Source organism: Triplophysa rosa, linkage group LG16 (genome assembly GCF_024868665.1).
Source record: "Triplophysa rosa linkage group LG16, Trosa_1v2, whole genome shotgun sequence".
Classification (NCBI taxonomy): Eukaryota; Metazoa; Chordata; class Actinopteri; order Cypriniformes; family Nemacheilidae; genus Triplophysa; species Triplophysa rosa.
Window position 1 is genome coordinate 12872365 of NC_079905.1, and position 13976 is coordinate 12886340.

A 13976-nucleotide genomic window follows, 5' to 3' on the forward strand; every position below is an offset into this window, starting at 1 on the left:
ATCCGAGCGCTGACGAAAGCGAAAGATGGGGGTAGGGGTGTGTTTGTTTTGGTGATTTGAACATCAACAACGGCTAAGAGAAATCGGACACCCCGCCTTTAATTAAGAGTTCACCAAAAAAAATCTTTCATCATTTATTCACCCTCATGTCATTCCAAACCTGTATGAGTTTCTTTTGGTCTGCAGAACACAAAAATATATATCTTGATGTTGGTAACCAAACAACACTGGCCCCCATTGATTTCTATTGTATGGAAAGCACTGAGACATTTCTCAAAATATCTTCTTTTGTCTTAAACAGAAGAAAGAGTCATATACTGTACATGTTTTAAATGAAGTGAGGGTGAATCAATGCTTTATTTGGCTAATTATTTTTGGATAAATGTCCTCTTTAGTGTTTGTGTAATTCTTGTAAAGATCAGTTTAAAGGAACAGTTCGCCCAAAAATGAAAATTCTGTCTTCATTTACTCACCATCAAGTTGTTCTAAATCTGTATACATTTGTTCTGATGAACACAGAGAAAGATATTTGGAAGAATGCTTGTAAACAAACAGTTCTTGGCCACCATTGACTACCATAGTAGTAAAAAATTGCTTTATAAATTTCTTTGTTCTGTTGAACACAAAAGAAGATATTGTGAAGAATGTAGTAAAGCAAACAGTTCAGGGGCACTTTTGACTACCATTGTAATTTTTCCTACTATGGTAGTCAGTGGTGGCCAAGAACGGTTTGCTTTCCTACATTCTTCAAAATATCTTCTTTTGTGTTCATCAGAACACAGACATTTGATTTGGAACAACTCGAGGGTGAGTAAATGATGACAGAATTTATATAGTTGGGTGAACTGTCCCTTTACTGTGTTGGATAGAGCAATAAACTCGCTAGAAATTGTCATTATTCCCATACTGAAATGTAGGCAGTTACGCAGTGTGGCCCTGTGGTTTAGACTGAAAAGAAATAAACAAAAGACTCCAAAGGCTGTGATGATGTGGGTTGGCGCTACGATGGACAGCTGCCAGAAGCTAAAAGTGATGTGTGGGGGCTCGTGTGAGAAACAAAAGAGTTTAAAGATTGGTGGCAAAAGAAACAGAGCGTACTGGAGAGAAAAGTGTGAAGCAGTCGTGTGTGAGAGAGACTTGCGTGCTGGCCAGATTGGTCGAGAACGTTTGAGTGGAATGAAAGGCATGCTAGATATTTTCCAGGCCACTGCAAGAGTCGAACACTCCAAGAGAAAGGAAAAGAGAGATTGTTCTTCAATAGTTTGCTCTGACCTCTTTCTGTTGTTGTGTGGATATGTATAGACTGTATATGTATAGCGGACATGTGCTTGTGTGGTTGTGAAGTCAAAGAACAAACATTTACAGTGTGTCTGGAAAATGTCAAGAAATTATTTAAGTCTAAGTGCAGTTACTGTGCAAACGAATTCCAAGTTAAAAGTTGTTTTTATAAATTAAGTTATTTTAGGCTTAGCAAAAGATGGATAAAATGAACCTTTTTATTCAGTTTTCTCAGTTGTCTAGACCTTGTAACACCTCACACCCAGCAAATTTTGTTAAACTGAAATCTAATTCCTGCAACTTGTTTCAACTTTAAATTCAGTAGAAGTTAATAGACTAATCATTGTCTGAAGTCAAGTTCATCTTCAGTGACGCTTTAAATGAAAATACTTTAATTAAAGTCATTGCTTTAGGGCAAAGATGTAGTGTTGTGGTGACTGATGGAAGGTCGCCTCGGCCTCACGATTGATGTGGCCAATTTTATTACACACTGAAAGTGAAGTAAAATACATTCATAGTCAAGTTGGCTCAGTAAGATGACAAAACAATATGATTTAAGCCATTATTAAATGTGCTTTGTACTTTGAAGTGTCTAAATGTAATGTGTAAACATATGTTTATAATATAAGTATAGCAACGGCATGTTGAGGATTTACCACAGACGCAGATGAATGAAGTTATTTCTGTGCCGGTGGGTGAAAAGTGCCACATGTGATGAATGATCGGGAGTATAAAACGGGAAATGGCTCCAAACGGACACGCTGAGGAGATGGAGGAGGAGGCCTAGATGATGGATTCAGGATATAGAAAGACAAAAGGCGACTAAACACTCTCCCCGTTGTGCAGACGCGTACGCTCTCACAGTCACATATGCTGTCGGTCAGAGGGTGGAGCGAGTCGGGCCGTCGTTCATTGTTTTGAGGCCGACAGACATCCTGTTTAAAGTTGGAGTGAAGCCACAAGGCGACTACAGACGCTAGGCGTTTCGAATAAGAAAAAGTTCATATTGTCATATTGACTTGATTTCCATCTACAAATAAAGAAATAAAGATCAGTGGCTTTTGAAGGATTAAACCGTTTGTAGGGCCACCAAAATGATCTTCTTGTAACGTCCAGTTGCATAACAAGTGTGACGGTTATACACTTCTCAAGCCGTTTGTCTTCTGTTTGTTTGTTTGTTTACTTTAAGGGTGTGGAAAGGGAACAGGTAGACCGCATTCAACCTAAACTGCAGCATGTCAACGCCGTGGGTCAAGGTCTCATCCAGAGTGCAGCCAAACACACAGACACTCAGGGTCTGGAACATGACCTGGAGACCACCAACCTGTGCTGGAACTCTCTCAACAAGAGGGTAGGCTTTACATCTCTTTACTTGGTTTTTCTTTTACGGGGCTGAAAGAAATGCATTCATATGATAAATGTTTCACAGGTCGCCGAAAGAATCGCACAGTTGCAGGAGGCCCTGTTGCATTGTGGGAAGTTTCAAGATGCACTGGAGCCCCTCTTGAGCTGGTTGAGTGACACTGAAGAGCTCATAGCCAATCAGAAGCCTCCGTCTGCTGAGTACCGTGTGGTGAAGGCGCAAATTCAAGAGCAGAAGGTGAACATTGACTTTTAATAGTTTAAAACTGAATGAATGTTGCATTTTATTTTTTATGAGGCTTGAATTTTTTTGTCATGAGTCATGTTTACATTACACATTGATTTAACTTAAAATTTGAGATAATGAAACTTCCTCTTCCTAAATAATTTATCAAACAATGAATGCCGTTTACCGAATTTTTTTTATCTTAAAGACATCTGAAATTAGATTTCTTTATCAAATAGATTTACTGTATTATACAACATTCATTTATTTTTTCCGTGCTATATTTATTGGGTTTTGTTTAAACGTCAAAAACAAAATGCAAGACATCAAGACAACCAAAATAAACTGAATGAAATTAAACATGAAACATAAAATAAATTATAATCTGTATAATCAGACTAAAACGGCATATGTTTTATATTCTCAGCTTCTGCAACGCTTGCTGGACGACCGCCGTGGGACGGTTGAAATGATCAGAGCGGAAGGAGAGCGTATCGCCGCCACGGCTGAGACCCAAGACAGAGACAAAATCCAGAGACAGCTAAAGAGTCTCGGAGAGAGATGGACAAACCTGCTGGAAAAGGCCAGCGCCAGGTAAACTCCATAATCAGATCAATATGGACACCCAGACGCGACCATAAAACTGCTTAATCCAATCTCTTCCTCAGAACTCAATCACTTGCTTGTTTTACAAGGCTATAAATACAGCGCGGTCATAAAAATATAACTGATTTCCTCCCTTCTGACCTCCTCAGGCAACGGCAACTGGAGGAGTTGCAGGTGTTGGCGCAGCAGTTCCATGAAGCCGTGGAGCCGCTCGGCGAGTGGCTGAGCGCCACAGAGAGACGCATGAGCTCCGCCGAGCCAATGGGAACCCAGACGTCCAAAATCACACAGCAGATTGTGAGGCACAAGGTATATGAGGCACCTGGAAGTGACCTGGGAGTTTAAGGAGGGGACCACTTAGCACTTTAGAAAACAGTCATGACTGGAGATGTCGAGGAAAGAACAGACAGTCTCCTGGGGTCTTTGCGGTTTTGGCAGAAGTGTAAATATCAAGAAATCTAGGCCTCTGCTCTGGTGACCCTGCCCACATCTTTTCCATTTTGCAACGAGATTGATTTCATCATAAGTTTTGAAATTTATTGTTTGTGTCTTCATCTCATTTTGTGTTGATCCATATTTTATTTTTCATTCACATCAATGAATTATGATTTATGATATTGAGTGTGTTTACATTGACAATAAACGCTGATAACTTTCAGTAAACGGCTCATTTAAAGGGACAGTTCACCCAAAAATGAAAATTCTGTTATTATATGTTCACCCTTAAGATATTCCAAATGTGTATACATTTATTTTTTCTGATGAGTACAAAGATATTTGGAAGAATGCTTGTAACCAAACAGTTCTTGGCCACCACTGACTACCATAGTAGAAAAAATTACAATGGTGGTCAAAAGTGCCCCAGAACGGTTTTCTTTCCTACATTCTTCAAAATATCTTCTTTTTTTGTTTAACAGAACACAGAATAACTTAAGGGGCTGAGTAATTGATGACAGATCTTAAATTTTTGGGTGAACTGTCCCTTTAAGAATTGCATTTACATTTAGAAATCTCGTGAGATTTTGATGTCAACAAAAAAAGTACTGCCTGCAAAATACTTTAAAGGTGCTTACATTCATGGACAAATTTAGGTCCAAATCGGCAAATGAATCGGCTTTTGCTTGGTTTTATCATTTATAACCCTTCACCTAAATACAAAGCACAGTTTAGGACATCCACATGAGCTTTCATTGGCAGTTATTAAGCACAACCAGCGTCAAATCGTTCATGCAAGCACACTCATTATTCACTACCCTGCATTTAAGTTTGTTTGCGTTTTCTTTCTGTTTTCCTTTTTCTCATCCCATCACCCCCTCTCTTTTTGTACCCTGGGCTGTAAATCCCAGGCTCTCCAAGAGGACGTGTCCTCTCGGGAGAAAGATGTAGACCACCTCGAGACTCTCAGCCAATCGCTGACACCGCTCAGCTGCGCGGCCGATCTCGATTGGCTGGGCGAACGGGTGTCGGCAGTGCTCAACGGGCACACGGAGCTGCGAGATAGGTGCGATCGGAGAGCGGCCATGCTGGAGCAGGCCCTGGCCAATGCACAGCTGTTTGGAGAGGAAGAGGTGGAGGTCCTAAACTGGCTAGCAGAGGTGGCTCAGAGACTGGCTGATGTGTCGGTGCAGAGCTATCAGCCGGAGCTGCTAGAGCAGCAACACAAACACACACTGGTACGGGTATGCCAGGGTTAACGGACGAGGATTAGCAGTAATGTTTTAGGAAGTCGAGAGAAGAAAAATGTTGTCAAACAGATTCTGTTAAATTTCTATTAATTTATTGATGACTAAATGATCTGTTAATGTATTTGTATCAAAATCAACCCAATGAAGATTTCAAAGATTTTAGTTTTCAAAGCAACAGTATTTAATATCACTTCGCTCCCCACAGGCTCTAAATGAAGAGATTATCAGCCGGAAGAAGACCGTTGATCAGGCCATTAAGAACGGACAGGCTCTGCTCAAACAAACCACTGGTACTCTTCCATCTGCTCTCTGTGTTCTCTCCTGATATGCTTCTTCAGATGTGATCATCTCTGATTTCCGTGACAGGTGAAGAGGTCTTGTTGATCCAGGAGAAGCTCGACGGAATTAAAAGCCGATATGCTGAGATGACAGCGGGCAGTAGCAAAGCACTTCGTACTCTGGAACAGGCCCTTCAACTGGCCACTCGATTCGCCAGCGCGCACGATGACATCAACCAGTGGTTGGATGCGGTGGAGGCGGAGCTTGCAAACATTGAGCCAGACACCACACCAGCCTATCAAGACAGGCAAAAAGTGAGTGCTTATATTCCACTTTTTTATAGTCTAACTTTATCCATGTGAGGGAGAATCTTATTTTGCTAAACCAACTGAATTGTTTCTGCTATTACATTGATTGTTTGATGTTCTGTGTTTGTCTCAGGAACTGAAGTGTGTGTCTGCTGAGAAGCGGCTGGTTTTGGACACGGTGAATGAGGTGGGCAGTGCCTTACTGGATCTGGTGCCCTGGCGTGCACGAGAGGGTCTGGACCGCCTCGTCGCTGATGCTAATCAACGCTACCGCCAGGCTGATGAGACCATCACACAGAGAGTGCAGTTAGTGCAGGCTGCCATCCAAAGGTCACAGCAGGTACTGCAACAAATACTGGACTTCAATACTAATTCAGCTGTGGCTCTGATTTAGCGGTTACTTTTACAGTTTTATTTCCACTAGTATTTTATTTTTTAAAAAGCAAATGTAATTTGATCTACATATATTGTATAACATTTTAAGTTTTTTCTTGTTTTTATTATATATATTTTTATTATTAGCATGTTTTTATGTTTATTTCTATTATTAATTATTATAATGTTATTTATTATTGTGTGTTATTATATTATTATTAACATTTTTTAATTGCTCTCTTGTTGTTTTACTTGCTTTTTTATCATATAGATTGTTATAGCTATATCACTTCTGTCTGTCTGAAACCTCGTATCTCCATAATTTGAGATTTAAATTTTTTGCTGTAAATCATCATTATTAGTCCCCCTTATGCTTGTTACTGGGTTTTGCAAATATCTAACCAATAAAAAGTATTAAAAAGGCTTTATCAACTTTGACAACACAGTATTTAATTGTTTAAAAAGTACAGGTTTTTTCCATTTCCTGAAAAACTGTGACTTTGGACATCCGAGGTTTCAGAAAGACAGGGACAATATGTCAAATATAAATCGTTTTAACAGCATTGGATTTCAGGACACTGTAAATATTTGTGACGCTTTTCTGTTTATTTGTGTATCATTGCATCAGTATGAGGAAGCAGTGGATGCAGAGCTGGCCTGGGTCAGAGAGACAGAGAGGAAGCTGGGGTCTCTGGGTCCTCTCAGTCTGGAGGCCGATGTGACTGTGGCTCAGCTCCAAGTGCAGAGAGCCTTCAACATCGACATCATCCGTCACAAAGACACCGTGGACCAACTCCTAAAGACGCAAGAGGATATACTGGAGAGCTGCAGTGAAGAGCAGAGAGATGCACTGAAGGTTAGAGACAAAACAGACGGCAAAGAGAGGGAGGGAGAGATAAAGCAATTCAAAAAGGAAAATCAAATTGTGACTCATGCGTTTTCCGGCAGAGATTTGATTTCATTGAGTCATGTAGAACTTAAGTATCTTGTGTTGGAACAACAGCTGTGCTGTCTTTTGTTTTATTGTCCTTGTCTGTCATTTTCATTTTGTTGACCAAAAGTTTCTGTCTTCCTCCTCCTGAAGGTGAAGACGGATTCTTTAAGTGCTCGATATGAAGCAGTGAATCAGAGTCATGCTGAGCGGTTCTCGGCTCTGGAGCAGGCTCAGGTGCTGGTGGCGCGGTTCTGGGAGACGTACGAGGAACTCGAACCCTGGTTGGGTGAGACGGAGACGCTGAACGGACAGCTGCCCCCTCCTGCCATTGATACAGAAACACTCCGACAACAGCAGGAACAGATGAGGGTGTGTGATGCGGTCAAGAGTCATAGGGTACTATAAATTGCATCATGTAGTATTTATTTATATCTTATATTTCTATCTAGCTTTTGCGAGAGTCTATAGCAGAGCACAAGCCGCACATAGACAAGCTGTTAAAGATCGGCCCACAGCTGGCTGAACTGAGCGCCCAGGAAGGGACAACAATCAGACAGCGATATACAGACGCAGAGAAACGTTACATCACCATCAAGGAGGAGGTCAAAGGTCGTGCCACAGCCCTGGATGAAGCTGTGTCACAGTCCGTGCAGGTGGGGTGCTACAATATGTTAGCATGCTTATATTGGACTTCCTCCCAGTTTGTGAATAGTTCAAGATTACAGATCAGTGTTATACAGCACAATATTAACACATCTTGTCATTGTCAAGTCTGAGAATTATTAAGACAGTTGTGTTTAAGCTTTTTGTGTTTATTTAAAGACAACATACCTTATGCACCATTTAAAGTGTAATTGTTTCAGTGATGACATCATCAGTTGCATTTTGGCTGATTGTTTGTGTTATTGTTGCAACCTGCTGGACTGTCGCATGCTGTTGAATTAACTCATCATATTGTTTCTCCATCCCCATTCCTTCAAACTCTGCTTTTGACTTCACCTGCCTGCACATTTATCCATTCTGTAACCCCCACCTTACCCTATTCCCACTCACTTGCAACTTCCTGCTCGCCCCCTCTCCCATCCCATGTCCGTTTGGTCCATCCATGCGTCCATCACTCATGTTTGTGGATGTGCTGTCTGTGTCCATACCTCCACCACTGCTCTACAACACCCTCAGCTGGTAGAGGTAAGAACTCCATCACCCACTAATAGCATCTTTGTTGCATTGGGTATCAGGAATAATTAGGAATTTTTCTTTAATTACTTTATTCCTGATTATAATTCTTAATTATTAAGGTTTCACAGCACTCTGATGTGTTGCTTTCGCAGTTTTAGCCTGCATCAGCTGATCTCTGTATTTGTATCCTGTTAGTTATGCTTTAGTGCTACTTTTGTAGGTTAAATAGATGAGGGTGAGTAAATGATGACAGAATTTTTTGGGGGGTTGACTTGACTTGTTATCCTTTAAACTTCTTGTGCAAACACCACCTTGCTCTCTGTTCCTCCCATGTGTTTGAAACAAATCTGTCCTCTACAAACCTACTTATTCCTTATTCCTCCAAATACTGATGTACTGTCTTTGTTCTGATCATCCTTCACATTCTCTCCCATCAGTTCCATGATAAGATGGACCCGCTGTTGGAGACCCTAGAAGGGGCGGTCCAGCGTTTACGTCAGCCTCCTCCTGTGGCGGCAGAGGTGGACAAGATCCGCGAGCAACTGGCAGAGCATCGGGCTACAGGACTCGAGTTGGACAAACACCTGCCTTCCTTCAGCGCCCTGTGCACCCGCGGAGAAGAGCTCATCAGCCGCGCCCCTCACGACGATCCTGCCGCCCAGGGTAAAGCTCAATGACTGTATGTTTATGTTGAACGGAAAGATCAAATTCCTCGCACATGTTTTGATAAATGCGTGTCGCGTTCTCGTCATCAGCGGTGCGTTCCCGACTCCTGCGGCTGCGCTCCTTGTGGGACGAAATCAGGCAGAGAGCGGAGGAAAGAGAAGGAAAACTTCAGGATGTTCTGGATCTCGCCGGAAAGTTCTGGGCCGACATGGCCGCTCTGCTGAGCACGCTCCGTGACTCTCAGGACATTGTGAAAGACCTGGAGGATCCTGGGGTGGATCCGTCACTCATAAAGCAGCAAATAGAAGCAGCCGAGGTTAGTTCAACCAAATAAAAAAATCTGACCTCACTAACAGATGGCAACCCATTCATACTTTTAAACAAAATTGTGTGTTCAAGTTTAGTGAATCACTTCTCAACAAGTAGAAAAGACAGAACTAAATGAAGGTAAATAAAGTCAGCAAAAATGTGATCTCTTCTCTATTCAGGCCATAAAAGCAGAGACTGATGGTCTGAGGGAAGAACTTGAGATTGTGCGCATGCTAGGAGCTGATCTTATCTTTGCCTGTGGAGAGACGGAGAAACCGGAGGTCAAGAAGACCATCGATGAAGTAAGTCGAACAGAAAGCACCCCGTTTGACAGATATTAAAGACGATATTTTGCTAACTTGTGTTGCTTCTTATTCAGATGAATGTCGCCTGGGAGGGCCTGAACCGCACGTGGAGAGAGAGAATGGAGAGGCTGGGGGAGGCCATGACAGCTTCTGTTCAGTACCAGGATGCTCTTCAGGTGTCTATTACACTATTGATACCTGTGAATCAAAACTGTTTGGTCAAGCCAACTGTACTGTATGTTCACAGTCGCTCTTTCATGCATTCCCAGGGAATGTTTGACTACCTGGACAACGCTGTCATCAAACTTTGCGACATGCCAGCCGTGGGGACCGACCTCAGCACTGTCAAACAACAGATCGAGGAGCTCAAGGTTTGAATCTGTTCGTCCTTGCTTTGATTTCTCAAGCCACGTTAAGAAGCTAAAAGTTGGGTTTGTTTTGCATTTAATAGCAATACAAAGTGGAGGTGTACCAGCAGCAGATTGACATGGAGAAGCTTTGCCATCAAGGAGAGCTATTGTTGAAGAAAGTGACAGATCAAACAGACCGAGACATGATACAAGAGCCGCTCATAGAGCTACGCCACCTGTGGGAAAACCTGGTGGACAAGATCACAATCAGACAGGTAAGAAAATAGGAACTATTTTGCAAACATTGCATTGCAATCCATTATTTTCCGTTTCTTTTTTAAATAGGGCTGTCAAACGATTCATGGAAATTAATCGGATCCAGAATAAAAGTTTGGGTTTACATAATATATGTCTGTGTACTGTGCATATTATTTTTGTATTTAGAAACACAAAAACATGCTCATGCATGTGTATATGTATTTAGAAATTATTTAGATGGATTTATTTATATTTACCAGTAATTGAAATTATATATAATTGTTTATAAATTTGTATATGTTATTTTTTCTTAAAAATATGCATGTATGTGTTTATAAATACAAAATGAATACGCACAGTACACAGACATGCAGTATATTATGTAAACACAAGATATTATTCTGGATGCGATTAATCGTTTGACAGCCCAATTTTTAACCAAAGATTTCACCTGACACAGTACCACAATTTTAACTTTTTTTGTCAAACTTTGAATTTATTATAAAATTATTATATAAATATTCATAAATCAATAACTTATACAAACATAAATTGTTATACATTTTATATATAATAATAATAATAAATTAGTATTATTATTCTAAAGGTAGCTTTTACTAAGTGACTGACAAACTTGCATTAAAATTCCTTACAGTATGACTGGATTCACAGTATTTAACAAAAGATCTCTAAAAAGTTTAAATGAATAAATAAAAGTTTATAAACAAAAATATTTCTAATAAAGGTTATAGGTCTTTAAAGTCTCTTATAAAAATATTCATGCATTTTAAAAGCCTGTTTATTAAATCAATTTTATTTTAGGAAGTTATTTTAGCATCACTTTTATCTCCATGAGCCCACTTGAGTGTTTTCGGGTCCCGTCACTGTTTCAGAGGGTATTGTTATGAAAAAACAGAAATGTTCTTTCTATTCATCCTTTCTCTCTCTCTCTCTCTCTCTCTCTCTCTCTCTCTCTCTCTCTCTCTCTCTCTCTCTCTTTCTCTCTGTCTCGTTTAGCACAAGCTGGAGGGGGCTCTGTTGGCGCTAGGTCAGTTCCAGCATGCTCTCTCTGAACTGCAGTCCTGGCTCAGTCACACTCACGCCACACTGGACACCCAGCGGCCCATCAGCTCTGACCCCAAGGCCATCGAAATTGAGCTGGCCAAGCATCACGTATGTAAATCAGGCCTCGTTTGCTCTTCTCTCTTTCTGTCTTCGTAGAGGAATCTGCTTAATCAAGCTCTGTGTGTAGGTCTTAAGAAACGACGTGCTGTCTCACCGGGCCACGGTGCAGGCCGTGAACAGAGCAGGCTCTGAGCTGCTGGAGTCCAGCCCTGGAGACGAGATCAACCACCTGAGAGACCAGCTGGACGAACTGAATCGCAGCTGGAAAAACCTGCTGCTGAAGTCGGACGAGAGGCAGAAACTACTGGAAGCTGCTCTGCAACAGGTGCTGTAGATATAAAAATATCCTTTTGAAGAAACGAATCGATAAAAAAGCATGCATGAGTAAAACACGAATGTTGTTTATGAAGAAGTCAGCATAAAAACCAATGTTGTTTGGAGGGATTCTGTAATGTTTCATATTGTAGTACAGGTGTTGGATCAATTAGCTCATTGTTTCTCCCTGGCTCATGTGGTTTGTGTGTCAGGCGGAAGGTTTCCATGGAGAGCTGGAAGAGTTTCTGCTGTGGCTCAGACGCACAGAGAGTCAGCTGTCTGCTGCCAAACCCACAGGTGGCCTGCCTGAGACCGCCAGAGAGCAGCTGCAGCAACACATGGTACATTAACACAGTTCACCTGCACATCACATAACAAACCTCTCTCACAAACAACAGCAATTAGAAACGACTGAACGTGTCAGTTGATTTCATTTTAAGACTTTAGAAAAATGACGAACACATGCAACACACTGCCATAAATTGATTTCCTTATTTTTGTGTTGCACTGCATAATATATGAACTGTGACTACATTAAAGATTTAAATCTGAAATCATATTATTGAACGGTCCAGTGTGTGATTTAATGGAGGATCTATTGACAGAAATGCAATATAATATACATAACTATGTCTTCAGAGGTGTATCAAGACTTAAAACGGACAAACTGCTCTACTGCTACTAAACTGCTGCGTTTCGGAAATGCGTTATCTCCTTAGGCAAAGAAGCGAAAACGTGATGACGTCTTAGTTCTGTGTCAGTCACGTAGTGCTTCGAAAGGGAGGGGGAGGGGTAGAGTGAGAGGTTGGTTGCGATTCACAACTTCACCTCTAGATGCCGCTAAACTGGACCTTTAATATGATTACACATTTAATATGAAACTGTTACTATAGAAAAAACAGTGATGTGATGTCATTACGTTTTTAGACTTTTTTGGGGGGGGGGAGTTCAGTTCGCTTATATTTTCTAAATGTGAATATTGTCAGTGTTTTGAAGCATTCCAGTTTATAGATACCATTAAGGCTTAAACATTTATACTAAAAGCCTCTCGTCTCTTTTATTCTTACATCATGTGTAAGGCTTTCTTAACTATTTTTGCTTAATCGAAATAAATCTGCATAAATAAAGAATAAATGGCAAAACAAGAAATGCAGAACACGTTGAACATGTTGAATAACCCAGTCGCTGTGTATTATGGTTGTAGGAGCTCCAGGCTCAGTTGACCCAACGGGGTGAGCAATACCATCGACTACTGGACAAGGGAGAGTCAATGCTGCTGGCCAGAGGAGGGGAGGACGCTGGACCCGGTACCACCCAGACCCAACAGAATCTGGCTCTGCTGCAGAACAAATGGGCCAGTCTTAATGCCAAGATGGACGACAGGAGGGTAAGACAACCAACCAGTGGTTTCTACGTCTTTGATCAAGTTTGGAGTTTTCAAAAGCGTAATTGAACTATCAATGCCTTCCTGTTGTAAAGCATTCTGTCTCTATCTTTCTATGCAGGCTAAACTGGACGAAGCCGTCTCGCTGGCGACCGGGTTCCAGACCTCCCTGCAGGAAACTATAAACTGGCTGACTCAAGCCGAACAGACGCTTAACATGGCCCAGCCGCCCAGCCTCATTCTAGACACCGTACTCTTCCAGATAGATGAGCACAAGGTTGGAGAAGACGCTTTACTTAAAATAAGAATCTAGATCGTGATACATGATTCAATATTCATTGCTGTACGTTGTAGGTGTTTGTGAATGAGGTGAACACGCACAGAGAGCAGGTTCTGGCTCTGGAGAAGGCCGGCTCTCAGCTGAGGTTCGCCAGTCTCAAACAGGATGTGGTTCTCATCAAAAACCTGCTGCTTAGCGTTCAGGCACGCTGGGACAAACTGGTTCAGAGGTCTCTGGACAGAGGACGTCACCTGGATGAAGCCCGCAAGAGGGCCAAGCAGGTACTGTTTACCTCTCCTACTGTATTTCTCTATCCATTCATTTCTCTTTCTGATGTTCTGTCGTCTGCTGCACAGTTTCACGAGGCCTGGAGGAAGCTGACAGACTGGTTGGAGGAGGCAGAGAGCAGACTGGACTCCGAGCTGGAAATCTCCAACGAGCCTGACAAGATTAAAGTACAGCTTGCGAAACATAAGGTACACGGCTTCTATCAAATTGCAGTTACGCTGTAAATGTTCAGACTCGTGTCTTATGCCCTCTGTCTGTTCATCACGGTACTGCAGGAGTTCCAGAAGGCTCTGGGGTCCAAACAGCCGGTGTATGACACCACAGTGCGCTCTGGGAAGGCCATGAGAGATAAGGCCACGCTTCCCGCTGACACACAAAAACTGGACCACTTGTTGGGCGAGGTCCGTGACAAATGGGATACCGTGTGTGGAAAGAGTGTGGAGAGGTGAGGAAAGTCTAAACAT

At 41.8% G+C, this 13976-nt stretch overlaps 1 protein-coding gene across 18 annotated transcripts in view; it reads left to right on the forward strand.

Annotated features, from left to right (window-relative positions):
* Nucleotides 1-13976, forward strand: part of macf1a (microtubule actin crosslinking factor 1a) — a 155239-nt gene that overhangs the window by 128358 nt on the left and 12905 nt on the right. For 14 of the 18 annotated variants that reach the window (XM_057354515.1, XM_057354520.1, XM_057354524.1 and 11 more), the window contains 25 exons: nt 2468-2629; nt 2708-2878; nt 3294-3460; nt 3622-3781; nt 4819-5145; nt 5363-5447; nt 5524-5750; nt 5878-6084; nt 6748-6975; nt 7204-7422; nt 7503-7706; nt 8670-8895; nt 8988-9214; nt 9387-9509; nt 9587-9688; nt 9782-9883; nt 9964-10137; nt 11138-11293; nt 11373-11570; nt 11773-11901; nt 12765-12947; nt 13066-13221; nt 13299-13505; nt 13581-13700; nt 13788-13957. In XM_057354515.1, the coding sequence (XP_057210498.1) occupies nt 2468-2629; nt 2708-2878; nt 3294-3460; nt 3622-3781; nt 4819-5145; nt 5363-5447; nt 5524-5750; nt 5878-6084; nt 6748-6975; nt 7204-7422; nt 7503-7706; nt 8670-8895; nt 8988-9214; nt 9387-9509; nt 9587-9688; nt 9782-9883; nt 9964-10137; nt 11138-11293; nt 11373-11570; nt 11773-11901; nt 12765-12947; nt 13066-13221; nt 13299-13505; nt 13581-13700; nt 13788-13957 (4430 nt within the window). The remainder of the gene's footprint in view (nt 1-2467; nt 2630-2707; nt 2879-3293; nt 3461-3621; nt 3782-4818; nt 5146-5362; nt 5448-5523; nt 5751-5877; nt 6085-6747; nt 6976-7203; nt 7423-7502; nt 7707-8669; nt 8896-8987; nt 9215-9386; nt 9510-9586; nt 9689-9781; nt 9884-9963; nt 10138-11137; nt 11294-11372; nt 11571-11772; nt 11902-12764; nt 12948-13065; nt 13222-13298; nt 13506-13580; nt 13701-13787; nt 13958-13976) is intronic. The other 4 variants (XM_057354526.1, XM_057354522.1, XM_057354521.1 and 1 more) reach the window with 1 other exon arrangement.